We start from the raw sequence: 13,936 nt of genomic DNA on the forward strand, positions 1-13,936 counted from the left end.
GAAGGCCTTGGTCTGGAGACCATTATAGTTTTAACTAGTGGGTGAAAAAAACGGCGTGTTTTTGCCATTTTTTGTAGGTGATGATGGGTTGTGTGTGTCATGTGACCTACAACTGGGTTGTACTGGCCACAGAAGCACATGTGTATGTTGGACCGGGGTTCTTAGAGCCCTCTCTATTCTGTGTTTTTCCTTAGTAAAAATCAGATGGCAGGTTAGCTCATGCGCTGTGTGGAGCTGTGAAACGCTTCATAGAGCTGACTATGACTGTGTCATATTCTCTTTTTGTCGTTACGTCGTATCATGGGTGTGGGGTCGTAAAGGGGTGAACTGGTAACCTTTCCTCTCCCCATTGTTCTGTCGGTCAGGGGTACACCCCCTGTCCTTCAAGGTTCCCGTCACGTGGCGGTTCGGCACGTTACGGGGGGGGGGAGGGAGTTCCTGGTCCCACGGCCTGGTATATTGGGCGTGTGCACCGCAGGAATTCCCCCGCCATAGAGTACGTCACCGTGCGCGTCTCTGTTGGTAGGACTTCCGTGTGCTGTTCAGGTCCATGTGATGGATCTGTTTTCAGGGGGGGTGGTCAGGGCTCCTCCTCACCAAGCGCCTATTCAGGCCTTCTGTGAGTTCGGACTCCTTCTTCCATGTGAGGAAGCCTCCATCAGAGTACAGAGCCTTCCTCCTCAGATTGTCAAAGTGAGTGGACCCTCTAGAAGGGTCCTTTTCTATTGTATGTATATTCGATTCAATTCGTTTATTGAGTGTGTATGGGTTCAGTGCCTCTTCCCCGGAGGCCCTAAAACCAGTTTTTTACATGGCTCAAGGTGCAATATATTCTTTTCAATCTGTACAGCTCGCGTGGGAAGTCTCTCTGGGGATCCCCGTCTCTTTCCTATGGGAGGGTGGTGGGATGTAAAAATGTCAACATTTTTTACCCCGGCTGTGTAGACTGGGATACATACTGTTGATGCTTCCTTCTTTCTATTCCAGAAGTGTTGGAGTTAGGGAGTGTCACACCCCTCTTGTCGTTCCCCTGGGCGCCTTGGGGATTCAATGACAGGTCTAAATAGCCTGTTCATTGATGGGGGTGTGTCCCGACGCACGTATAGTGCTAGCTCGCTGTAAACAGGCGATTGACTGGCACGCCTTGGTTGCTTGTGGTTGAAACAGCGTTTTTATAAAGCAACTGAGATGGGGGTTTTTCCTCTTCCGACGACCACATCCCATGACCTGGGTGGGTTGTCGACGGATTCTCGTTCATGTCTGGGGGATGATGACGGGATGGATCTGAACATATGTAGTGGGGTCTCACGCCCTTGGGGTGGGCCACCAGGCGCGGTTCGTCCGAACGTCTGGGTGGCGCCTTCTTTTCATGTTAAGATCAACACGCATATCTGCCCTTCTCCTGGAGTAGGCATGTCGGCGTGGTTAGGGCACGGGACTGGTTCTGGTCACGCTGGTCCAGATCAGTTGAACCCGTTGTCCGCCGGGGATGCAGATCTGCTGTTCTGGTACCCTGAGGGACTTGGGCTTTTTTCAGGGGGAAAAATGCCGGGTCGGTCTGGGTGTCACAAGGTTAAGCGCTATGGAGACCCTGGTTGGGTATGTTTTTACTCAGCACTGTCGTCATGGCTTACAGCCATGCCATTCTGTACGCGCTCGATCTCGTCGGATCTCGGCCGCTACACAGGTTGGTCCTGGTTAGTACTTGGTTGGGAGACCGCCGGGGGAAACCAGGTACGGTGTGCTTAGGGGCTGGTTCTCCATTATTTTTCGCTCCTCTCTCACGCATGGCGAAGAGGGGCCTGTGGGGGTGGTTTTTTGACCTCCTCTGGTGACCCTGTGCTTCCCGTACCGCCAGGCCCGGTCCGAAGTGATGTTTGCGACCCGTAGGCCTGGGTTAACCCTTTTTGGAAACTGAAACACTTGTACTGCGGTATAGCCGGTGTATGCCCGCAGGTGTGTTTTGGAGTTTTTTCTTGAGGGGTTATAGGAACAACCACCGCATTGGGTAACACCGAGGTGGTTGATTCCCTGGTGTGTTGGAGCAGTGTCAACTCCCGGGTTCACCGTTTGAGGGTGCCCCTGCACGTTCATGACGTCTGCCAATCGTGTCAGCCTTCTCTGCCTCGACCCCTCTGGGTGGGGGTTTTTAAATGGAGGCTTGGTCATGCAACACCGCCAGCTTACGCTCCTTCCGCCGGGGCGGCTGTGTTCAGCTGTCCCCTCTGGCGCCTGTCTCGTCCGCAGTCTCCAGGCTAGGGTTAACAGCCTGTTGCCTGGTTTTTCCCCGGTGCGCTGCCTGCTTCCGTTGGTTAACCTTTTTGTGTGCTTACGGCCATGCTGACTGCCTGTTCTGCAGGGTCAGTGTGCCAGGCGGTGTACTATTGGGGGGACGGGGCCCGCTCGGCTTACGGCCATACCAACCTGAACACGCCCGATCTCGTCCGATCTCGGAAGCTAAGCAGGTTCTGGCCTGGTTAGTACTTGGATGGGATTCCGCCTGGGAATACCAGGTGCAGTAACTGAGGGGCCTTTGTCCGAATACGCTGGCGATGTGGGGGGCGGGGCACTACGTGCCCACCTGGTGGGGTCTTGATGCTGGCATCATGGACTTCTCCGGGCCCCCATTCCAGGGAGTCCAGTCCTTTTGGTGGGTCTGGGTCTTCCTTCGCGCTCCGCTGCTACGGCCTTGCCACGGGGTTGGGTTTGCCCTTGGCCCCGTGATTCTGGGGGCAGTAACGAGGTTGTTCCTCCGTTCGTTCCCGGGTGGCATGCGGGTTGTGCGTGTGTGTAGTCGTGGGGTCAGGCCACGGTCTGCTCACCCTGTGCGTTAAGTTGCTTGAGTGCCTCTTCGCACGGTCGGGTCCGTCGCCTTCCCGTGAAGCCTCTAATAGGGGGGATACCCTCCATTAGGGGGGGTCGGGGGGGCTCGGCCCTCCCTGTTCTGATGGTTTTGGGGGGCTGTCAGCGGGGTGTATTTGTCAGCCAAGTGGCTCCGCTTGGCCTCCCTTGTGCAGTAGTGATGCCAAGCTAAGCCACTAACGATACAGAACGATAGGTTATGACTATAACCAAGTTCTGTTAGTTAGGGGCGATGCTTGGCATCAGACGGCCGCTGCAGCCCTTGTCCTCACCTTGTGGTGAAAGCTTGGGAAGGAGGAGAGCAGGTGACCACACACCTGCTTATGAAGGTAAGCTGATGAGGGGTGTGGTCAGACTAATACTGGTATTAGAGGTACATTTGTGGTTTATTCAGTACGCGTGCACGTACGCGAGATAGTGCAGTAGTGATGCCAAGCATCGCCCCTAACTAACAGAACTTGGTTATAGTCATAACCTATCGTTAGGCATGGTTAAGGTTAAGGTTAGGCATTGTTTCGGAGTTGGTTAAGGTTAGAACGGTTAAGTTTAGGCGCTGTTAAGGAGCTGGTTAAGGTTAGAGTTTGTCTTAGAGAATGGCAATATTCTTTCTATGGTTAAGGTTAAGGTTAGGCATGGTTAAGGTTAAGGTTAGGCATTGTTTCGGAGTTGGTTAAGGTTAGAACGGTTAAGTTTAGGCGCTGTTAAGGAGCTGGTTAAGGTTAGCGTTTGTCTTAGAGAATGGCAATAGACAGCCTATTTCCGCACTGCCGGTCACATGGTCACATTGTCACATTCTTGCACTGCTCCGCTGTTAAAAAGCAACACGCGGTTGGTTTATCTTACCACTACATCACAGAGAGGTTGATCTTACCACTACATCACAGAGAGGTTTATCTTACCACTACATCACAGAGAGGTTTATCTTGCCACTACATCACAGAGCGGTTTATCTTACCACTACATCACAGAGAGGTTGATCTTACCACTACATCACAGAGAGGTTGATCTTACCACTACATCACAGAGAGGTTGGTTTATCTTACCACTACATCACAGAGAGGTTTATCTTACCACTACATCACAGAGAGGTTTATCTTACCACTACATCACAGAGAGGTTGATCTTACCACTACATCACAGAGAGGTTGATCTTACCACTACATCACAGAGAGGTTTATCTTACCACTACATCACAGAGAGGTTTATCTTACCACTACATCACAGAGAGGTTGATCTTACTTATGCATCACAGATGTTTATTTTACTTATGCATCACAGAGAGGTACACCTATTTAAGTGTCAACTGTGTGACACTTCACACGTCGATGTGTTTCTGTGTTGTGTTCATCAGGGAGCGTGCGGTGCAACACCACGACGTGGCCCTGGTGCTGTTGCAGGTGCTGCTGGAGAATCTGGACATCCAGCACGGCCGCTTCGTCCAGGAGAAGGGGTCCTTCTTGAAGCAGCACAACATCAGACGCTTCAAACACTACTTTCAGGTCTGTCTGCTACCTTTCTGTAGGATCACCCTGACAAGGTGCTCGTTGTAGTCTTGTATTGCAATGTGAAGGTGTCTGGAATCTGACCATGCTCAGATCCTCTTGAAAGAGGGGGATCTGTTGCGACAAATAATTAAGTTCTAGTCAGTCGTGGATTTCTTTTGTAGTTTAATTATGCAAAAGTAGTACAACTAAACAGAGCAGTTGATGCGGAAAAGATAAAGAGACAGCAGAGTATACTCTCAAGTCAATGAGTTTCTAAGCGTCATGCCCCACAGACTGGTGTCAAGCAGTTTGCCTAAAAAGCTTCCGTCTTGGTGCGGCTGGGTAGCGTAGAAGTCTAAGCACTCGCCTACCACCACAGAGACTCTGGGTTCAAATCCAGCTGTCAGTCAGCGGTACCTCCGGCTTGGTCAGTCGTCCCTACGAACACAATTGGCAGTGTTCGCGGGTGGGCAGCCGGTGGGGTATGTGTCCTGGTCATTGCAAAACAGTGACTCCTACTGGTCGGTCGGGGCGCCTGTTCAGCAGGGAGGGGATCTGGGGGAAATAGCGTGAACCTCTGCACACGTTACGTTCTCCCAGTGAAACTCCTCACTGTCAGGTGAAAAGAAGACATTGGAGACATATCGGAGGAGGCATGTGATAGTCTACACCCTCCCCAGACCGACAGTAGGGCAATGCGTGCAACGACCAGGAAGGGAATTGGCATAACGACTAAATTGGGCGATGGGAGAAAATTATAGGGGGAAAAAAGCTTCCGTCTCACAAGTTGTGCATACTCATTTATAGGAGAACGTGGGGGTCCCTGGTCCTCCCTCATCTTCTGATAGCAGTGGAATGTTTGTTACTATGGAAACGACAGCCTAAAGACAATAGATATATTGCAGAATTATTTAAATTGCACACGTAACAGGTCATAACATACAAAGCTTGTGGCTGTTTTCTCTCAGAGTGTGCTGTTTTATAATTATTTTACAATAGATAGATAGATAGATAGATAGATAGATAGATAGATAGATAGATAGATAGATAGATAGATAGATAGATAGATAGATAGATAGATAGATAGATAGATAGATAGATAGTTTCAAGTTCAAGTTTCAAGTTTGTTTATTATATGTCACAAAATACAGAATACTTTATATGAAATTCTTATTTCTGAAAGAGCCCCTGAGAGTGTGCTACATACAGTAAAAAAGAAAGTAAATAAAAAAAGTTATTAAGAAGTAAGTAAAAGTAAGTAAAGTCAATATACATATATACAATATACAACACAGTAAAATGAGCAACAGTGAGGGCCAAGGCCAATATACAACACAGTCAAATGAGCAACAGTGAGGTACAATGCAGAAATTAGATGTGGTACAAAACTTAGGGTAGGGTGCAAATGAGGTATGGATGTAGTGCAAATCTTTTTAATAATAGATAAATATAAAGTGTGTTAAAGTGTCTAAAGTGAGTGGTAGGTGAGTGTTTGTTTAAAGTGAGTTTGTACATGTGGATGTGTGTGCAGTGTGTGTAGATGGCGCCATCTTGTGTAGATGATGGGTTGTTACATAGTGTCATTGTCATTGAGCATCCTGATGGCTTGATAGATAGATAGATACTAGATAGATAGATATTTTACAAAGGTCACCAGTGGTCATTAAGGGGACATTCCACCACAGGCTTCAATGCTAACTCAACGGATAGAGGCTGACCCACAAGAACAAATTCAATAAATAAAAAACTGTGTTTATCAGTCTTCTAGAAGGGGAGATGTTCAGGAAAAGCGTTGGAGTGCAGCTAGCTTGGCGTTATCTAAGGGATGGAAATGGCGGTTCGTGTCTGTGCATTTACAAGTTGTGCCGGCAACATGTCGCCTACTTTGCGTGGCGTTTGTGGACTATTGATACAGATACGCCGTTCCGTGAGGGGAGAGAGACCTGCTGCGGACAGAGTGGAGGTAGTGTAATTGTTGCAAATGGTGACTAACTTTGACTGGCGATATGTGCTAAGCAGCGGGTATATTGCTGTTTTCCTGACACTGGCATATATCCGGGTCCGGCTGGCCTAGGCTGGCCTAGTGTTGTGAATGAGTCCGGTCTACTTTATGCTGTAAACATAAGCAATTGATTTTGAACCTGATCCCGTCTTTGCCCACAGAACCAGGAGGACCCGTGCGCCTTGGCTGGGAACATCCTGTGGTTCCTCGGGAAGGAGAAGGAGATCCTTGAGAGTGCAGATCTGTCTGAGCAGGTTAGCATCAAGCAACTTAAACCACTAACTTTACTATCCGTCTACCCACTAACGTTACTATCCATCTACCCACTAACGTTACCATCCGTCTACCCACTAACGTTACCATCCGTCTACCCACTAACGTTACCATCCGTCTACCCACTAACGTTACCATCCGTCTACCCACTATCGTTACCATCCGTCTACCCACTAACGTTACCATCCGTCTACCCACTATCGTTACCATCCGTCTACCCACTGAGTTAAACCACTAACGTTACCATCCGTCTACCCACTAACGTTACCATCCGTCTACCCACTATCGTTACCATCCGTCTACCCACTGAGTTAAACCACTAACGTTACCATCCGTCTACCCACTGAGTTAAACCACTAACGTTACCATCCGTCTACCCACTGAGTTAAACCACTAACGTTACCATCCGTCTACCCACTGAGTTAAACCACTAACGTTACCATCCGTCTACCCACTGAGTTAAACCACTAACGTTACCATCCGTCTACCCACTGAGTTAAACCACTAACGTTACCATCCGTCTACCCACTGGGTTAAACCACTAACGTTACCATCCGTCTACCCACTAACGTTACCATCCGTCTACCCACTGGGTTAAACCACTAACGTTACCATCCGTCTACCCACTGGGTTAAACCACTAACGTTACCATCCGTCTACCCACTAACGTTACCATCCGTCTACCCACTAACGTTACTATCCGTTACTAACGTTATATATATATATATATATATATATATATATATAACTACCATTACTATCCGTCTACCCACTGAGTTGAAAATGTGACACAATTAGCTAACACCTAATACCCCTGTATAGATACCTAATACCCCTGTATATACACCTAATACCCCTGTTAGACACCTAATACCTGTGTATGGATACCTAATACCCCTGTATAGACACCTAATACCCTTGTATAGACACCTAATACCTGTGTATGGACACCTAATACCCCTGTATAGAGACATAATACCCCTGTATAGACACCTAATACCCCTGTATATACACCTAATACCTGTGTATGGACACCTAATACCCCTGTATAGACACACCTGTATAGACACCCCTGTATAGACACCTAATACCCCTGTATAGACACACCTGTATAGACACACCTGTATAGACACCTAATACCCCTGTATAGACACACCTGTACAGACACCCCTGTATAGACACACCTGTATAGACACACCTGTATAGACACCCCTTTATAGACACCCCTGTATAGACACCCCTGTATAGACACCCCTGTACAGACACCCCTGTATAGACACACCTGTATAGACACCCCTGTATAGACACCCCTGTACAGACACCCCTGTATATACACACCTGTATAGACACACCTGTATAGACACACCTGTATAGACACCCCTGTATAGACACACCTGTATAGACACTCTTGTACAGACACCCCTGTATAGACACACCTGTATAGACACTCCTGTACAGACACCCCTGTATAGACACACCTGTATAGAAACCCCTGTATAGACACCCCTGTATACCCCTAATGCATGCACAGAGAAGAAAAGGGTATGTATCTGCTTGTCTAACTCCAGGGTAGATGGCAAATAAGCTAATTTCTCAAAAAGTTGGCGTGTTCCTTTAATACATACATATACGTATGTGTACATACTGTATATACATCCACACATCCACACCTTATAATGGATTATCGATGGTGACATCACACTTTTCCATTCAGATTGTGAACCATATTTCTAACATGTGATCTAACATGGAAATGTGCACCTTGGTAATAAAAGCCTGAATAGCAGTGGTGACTACAGCCTCTCGGGTGGCTAATATCTGATCATGAACTCTGTGTGGGGGTGCCTGCAAAATTCAGAATCAGAATCAGAATCAGAAATGTCTTTATTGACGCAAGCGGTCAGGTGGTGTAGCGGAGATTGCGATCGTCACCAATGCAAGAGGCTGCGGTCTCGACTCCCGGAGAGTCAGCATTGCCTCTGGCTTGGGCTGATCGCTATACTAACTCGTTTGGCTGAGTTAGGGGGAGGGAAGCCGTGGGTGGGGATCTGGCGTTGTGGACAGCGATGCCTACAGGTCAGGTCTGGGTGCTTGCTCAGCGGAGGCAGGACTTGATGAAGTCAGCGTGACCTCCCACGCGTTACACTTCACCAATGAGAGCCCTCGCTGCCAGGTGAGAAGAGTCACTGGCTGTCGCCGCACGTGCACGTGCGGATACTTCAGGATTCCCTTGTACCGACCAGTAGGAGAACATGCGCACAACAAACAGGTAGGGGAGGGGGGGAATTGGCACAACGACTAAATTGGGATGGGGAGAAAAACAGAGAAAAATCAAAAAAAAAAAACTTTATTGCCAAGTAAGTTTGCACATTTGTCTTGGTCTTTTGGGGCATCAACATTAACACTTTGAATGCCACCCACGAGTTTTCTCGTGTTATTACCCCCCAGGTTGAATGCCCACTCACGAGAATATTCGTTTTTTCTATATATATTTTTTTAGCTATCTGAAATCATATTTCATCAACCGAGTCGACCGTTGGAAATTTAGCTACCTCAGGCGCTCAGATGTGAAAAATGCGGCCCCTATCGTCTCCCAGGTGGTAATTCACCCTTTTGGATTGAACTCAATGCAAATGAATGAGAAAAAAAAACCTGCACTCCACATTTTACTTCTCACTCATGTAACCGGGGTCTACCAGCTTCACTCTGGAGCCTCGGAGCCGCGGGGAATATGTGTTTTACTGTATACACGATGGATCAATCAAATGAGCGATTTTTTCGAATGGCGATCAGGAATTGGAATAAACCATTTGGATACCATCTGATCTCAGGTAAGGAATCTATGTTATCAGTATTAGGATAATCAGACCCGTTTTCACGGATATATAAGCTTTTATGTGATTATGGTGATAGGCTGTTTGACTCTGCTGTTGTCAGGAAATAGGAGCAGCGATTATCAGCGCACGGCACGAGCGTGCATGCATACACATATACTATCGATCATCTAGCGTTTATTTGAAAACGATTCATAAATAGGCCGACAAATGACAACGTTCTAGAATATTCCAGGAAAAGGCGATTATCAGGGAATCTCTTATTTTTTCAGTGAAACCGAGTGCTTTTCAGAATGGTAGAACACGGAAATGAAGCGATAAAAAAACAATCTGCTTTGACAATGTTGACTGGAAAACAAGTCTTTGATAAGCGACGGGCAGATTAGACACATAGCCATAATTTAAAACATAGATTAGGTGATATTAACGTTAACATTGAAGTGGCCTTGGGCATTCAAGGGACTAATAAGGAATTAAGCTTGGGCAGTCAAAGTGTTAACAGACAATTAAAGTAGAATAAAATAAAATGGAATATATAAACTAAATTAGAATAAAATGACAATAGAATATGTCAACCTTTTCCTCCAAAGTGAAATAGTGGTTCAATTTGAATCTTCATTCAAATATCATTTAGAATAATTGACCCAAGGCAGTCGGGTGGCGTAGCGGAGATTGCGCTTGTCACCAATGCAAGAGGCTGCAGTCTCGACTCCCGGAGTCAGCATTGTGCTGTGGCTTGGGCTGGTCGTCATACTAACTCGTTTGGCTGAGTTAGGGGGGAGGGAAGTCGTGGGTGGTAATCTGGCGTTGTGGACAGTGACGCCTACAGGTCAGGTCTGGGCGCCTGCTCAGTGAAAGGCAGGAAATGGTGAAGGCAGCGTGACCTCCCACGTGTTACGCTTCACCAATGAGAGTCCTCGCTGCCAGGTGATAAGAGAGTCACTGGCTGTCTCCACATGTGTCGGAGGAAGCATGTGGTGGACTTCAGGGTTCCCTTGTACCGACCAGTAGAAGGAATATGCGCACAACAACCAGGTAGGGGAGGAGGGGAATTTGCATAACGACTAAATTGGGATGGGGAGAAAAAAATTATAATAATAATAATTGACCCAATGTACGGTTTGCAATAATTTCCTCAGTGGAACATAAACATCTTATTATACTGTTCACTGATTAAACCTCTTTTTAGGTCCAGCGCCTGCATGTGGAGCAGAACCCCATGGAGACAGACAGCCAGCGGAACCTCGAGCGTCTAATGGCAGGTCTGAGGAATAAGTTGCAGGTATTATCCTCTTTAACAAGTTGTTTTGGTTTGTCCTGCCGTGTTACAACCCCATTTATGCTTTTGAATATAACGTTTTGCTGTACATAGACTCTTAAAGGATAGATAACATTCAGCCACTAGATGTTGCACTAAAGCACCATGTAACGCGACTATTTGAAAGTAACAACTAAAAAGCCGCTGAGAGGCCTTGGGCAGGGAGATCTGAGTCTGTAGCTGCAATTCAAGGGTGTTTATTTCAGCCTTCGGTTACATGCTCTTGCAGATGTTATATGGATTTCGATGGTAAATGAGTGGCGTAGCGCGGTCAACAGAAATATAGGCACCCTGCCTTACTCTCTGTAACAAACAAACACTGGTTCCCAGGCACAGGTGATATCAATTACCCTTCTTCCCAGGTGACGCACCCACACCTCCAGACAGACACACCCACTACCACTGGTGACAAAATGACATACACCTCCCTGCACCCAGCGGCCCCTAATTATTACAACAATAATTACAGCACAAAAACCCAATGTATTGTATAACACGTGCAAACAACAATCAAGATGAACGGTCCAATGTCTTTTTGTTCTTGAAGACGAGAAAAAAGTTCAATGTCAATGCCGTTGAATATGTCAAGTGTCCCTAGGCCAGAGGTTCTAGAACTTTCTGAGCCTAGACAGTGTGATCTATACTACCACACTGAACGTCATGTCCAAACCCCAAGTCAGGTCAGGTCTGGTCAGCCTCCTGAAGGAGATAAATCTTTGTGACAGGCCTGTCCAGACAGCTTGTCCTGGTCTTGATCTTCACTTGTCGAACGAGTCCTCTCTTATCTTAAACAGCCTCAACAACTCTCCCCATGATCCAATAGTTGCATAGTCTCCAGACATGAAGTTGCGCTCGACTCTGTTCCACTTCTGGCATTCCTGTCCTTTTCCAAATATTTTTCCTCCTGTTCTATTACGCCAAGTTGTTTCTGGGTGTTAGACTTCATGAACTCTAATTAGAGTGTCTCTTCATTTGTCATCCTGTTCATTCTATCAAGTTCTTCTTTTTCTCGTTCCAAGTCCTTCTTGATCTTTTCAAATTGTTGTTTCTTCCCCATGAGCTTTTGCTTCCATCCATTCTTCATGTCTTCCATCATTGTCACTGTGTCAGATTTCATTCTCTTTAGATGTTGTTTTTCTCTCATTGCAATACTGATGATGTTCTGCAGATCTCCTGCTCGTCTTTTGATGTCATCATCTAAGAGGGCCTGTTCTTTTTCCTCCCGGGCAACGACACTCTTGAGTTCTTCCCTTTCCTTTTGATCTCTGACGGATAATTCCCTCAGGTCCTCCTTCTCTCTTCTTATCTCACTGAGGACATTATCGTTGTTGTCCGACTCCTTTTGTAGTTCTGACTCGATCATGTTCAGCCTTTCCTTTTCCTCAACCATAGCTTTACTCTTTGTTTATATTTGCCTTCAATTCTTCCAGATACGCTTTCTCTTTCTTCATATCCCTGGACAGGCTCCAGTATGTCCAGAACTCAGCTGCCAGGGTTCTCACTCACACCAAGCCCTGGCAGCACATCACCCCCACCCTCATCCATCTCCACTGGCTTCCAGTCAGGTTCCGCATCACCTTCAAACTCCTGCTCCTCACCTACAAATCCCTCCATGCCCTCGCCCCCCGGTACCTGTCTGATCTCCTCCACCAGTACACTCCATCCCGGAACCTACGATCCTCTGATCTAGGTCTCCTCTCCATCCCTCGCACCAGGTTACGGACTTTTGGGGACAGAGCCTTCAGCGTGGCGTCCCCTACCCTCTGGAACTCTCTCCCCCCCGAAATCCGCAACGCCCCAACCCTGGACACCTTCAAATCCGCTCTAAAAACACACCTCTTCACCAAGGCTTTCCCCATCAGTTAGTTTTAGATTAAATTAGGTCCATTATCCCCTACTTTCCCTCATCCCCTCTTCCCCCTCCCCCCCTACTTTCCTTGCCCTATTTTTTGTCCTGATTGTAAAGCGACCTTGGGTTCTATGAAAGGCGCTATATAAATTTGATTTATTATTATTATTATTAGGGATGTCCGATATTATCGGCCGACCGATATTATCGGCCGATATCGGCAGTAAAATGTGATATCGGAAAATATCGGTATCGGTAAAAAAAAAAAAAAAAAACAATAACATTTTTTTTTTTTTTTTTTTTTTTTTTTTTACATTTATTTAACCTTTATTACCCAGGCAAGCAAGTAAGAACCAATTCTTATTTTATTTATTGTCAAAAGTATGCATGTTGGTTTAAAATGTTCATTTTTACTTTTTTAATGATCATATTTTGCACAGATAATGCTTACATTTAGAAAGCCTTTTGAATGCATCCAGTGAAATTATTAGTTACCTGAAATTATTCCGTTTTTTGGGGGGGAAACCCTGCATATATCGGTATCGGTTGATATCGGTATCGGTATCGGAAATTGGAGTTGGACAATATCGGAATATCGGTATCGGTAAAAAAGCCAATATCGAGCATCCCTAATTATTATTATTATTATATCCTCTAAGACGGATAGCATATTTTCCCTTTGAAGATATATCTCCATTTTGATGTGTTCCACTCCAGCTTGTTCCAGGGTCAGGGTGCTTTGACCTTTACTTAGGTATTGTTTCGCCTTTTCAAACTGTTCCTTAATTTCTTCTAATTGTTTCTCCTTCATCTTGTTTTCTTCCATACTAGCTTTTATCTCTTTCCATTGCTTTCGAATGTGGCATAATAAGGCTCCATAAGGCTCTTCACATTATTTGCCTCTTCCATTCCCTGTTCATACGTCTTTTGTCTCTCCGTCTTAGGCTTCACGATGTCAGGCATGCACACATCCCCTTTCTTTAGAGGTAAACCAATGGTGTAGTGACCATCCACAAGCTCAACAATGTTTTCAACCATTTCCATGAACTGGCGATCTTCTCTTGATGGACCCAGCTGTTCGTCATGGCTGCACTGAGGGAAGTCAATTTGAAACTGCTGCTTCCACAGTTCATAAAATTTCACCACTGAGATATGGTTAGCAGTGACACTAGGTTGTTCACTGTCTGCTCCTCCAGACAATGGCCCATTAACAGTCCAGCCCAACCTGGTCTGAACAGCATACGGCCCTCCATCCTCACTTGGAATGACCTTTACTGGCTCCAGAGCTCTAGGTACGTTCAAGCCAATCAAAAG

At 46.3% G+C, this 13,936-nt stretch overlaps 1 protein-coding gene across 1 annotated transcript in view; it reads left to right on the top strand.

The window, feature by feature from the left end:
* Positions 1-13,936, top strand: part of stat2 (signal transducer and activator of transcription 2) — a 103,363-nt gene that overhangs the window by 14,418 nt on the left and 75,009 nt on the right. The window contains exons 3-5 of the mRNA XM_084316761.1: positions 4,214-4,361; positions 6,510-6,602; positions 10,645-10,737. Coding sequence (XP_084172887.1) covers positions 4,214-4,361; positions 6,510-6,602; positions 10,645-10,737 — 334 coding nt within the window. The remainder of the gene's footprint in view (positions 1-4,213; positions 4,362-6,509; positions 6,603-10,644; positions 10,738-13,936) is intronic.

The sequence above is a fragment of the Notolepis coatsorum genome (genome assembly GCF_963971535.1).
Source record: "Notolepis coatsorum genome assembly, chromosome: 6".
Lineage (NCBI taxonomy): Eukaryota > Metazoa > Chordata > Actinopteri > Aulopiformes > Paralepididae > Notolepis > Notolepis coatsorum.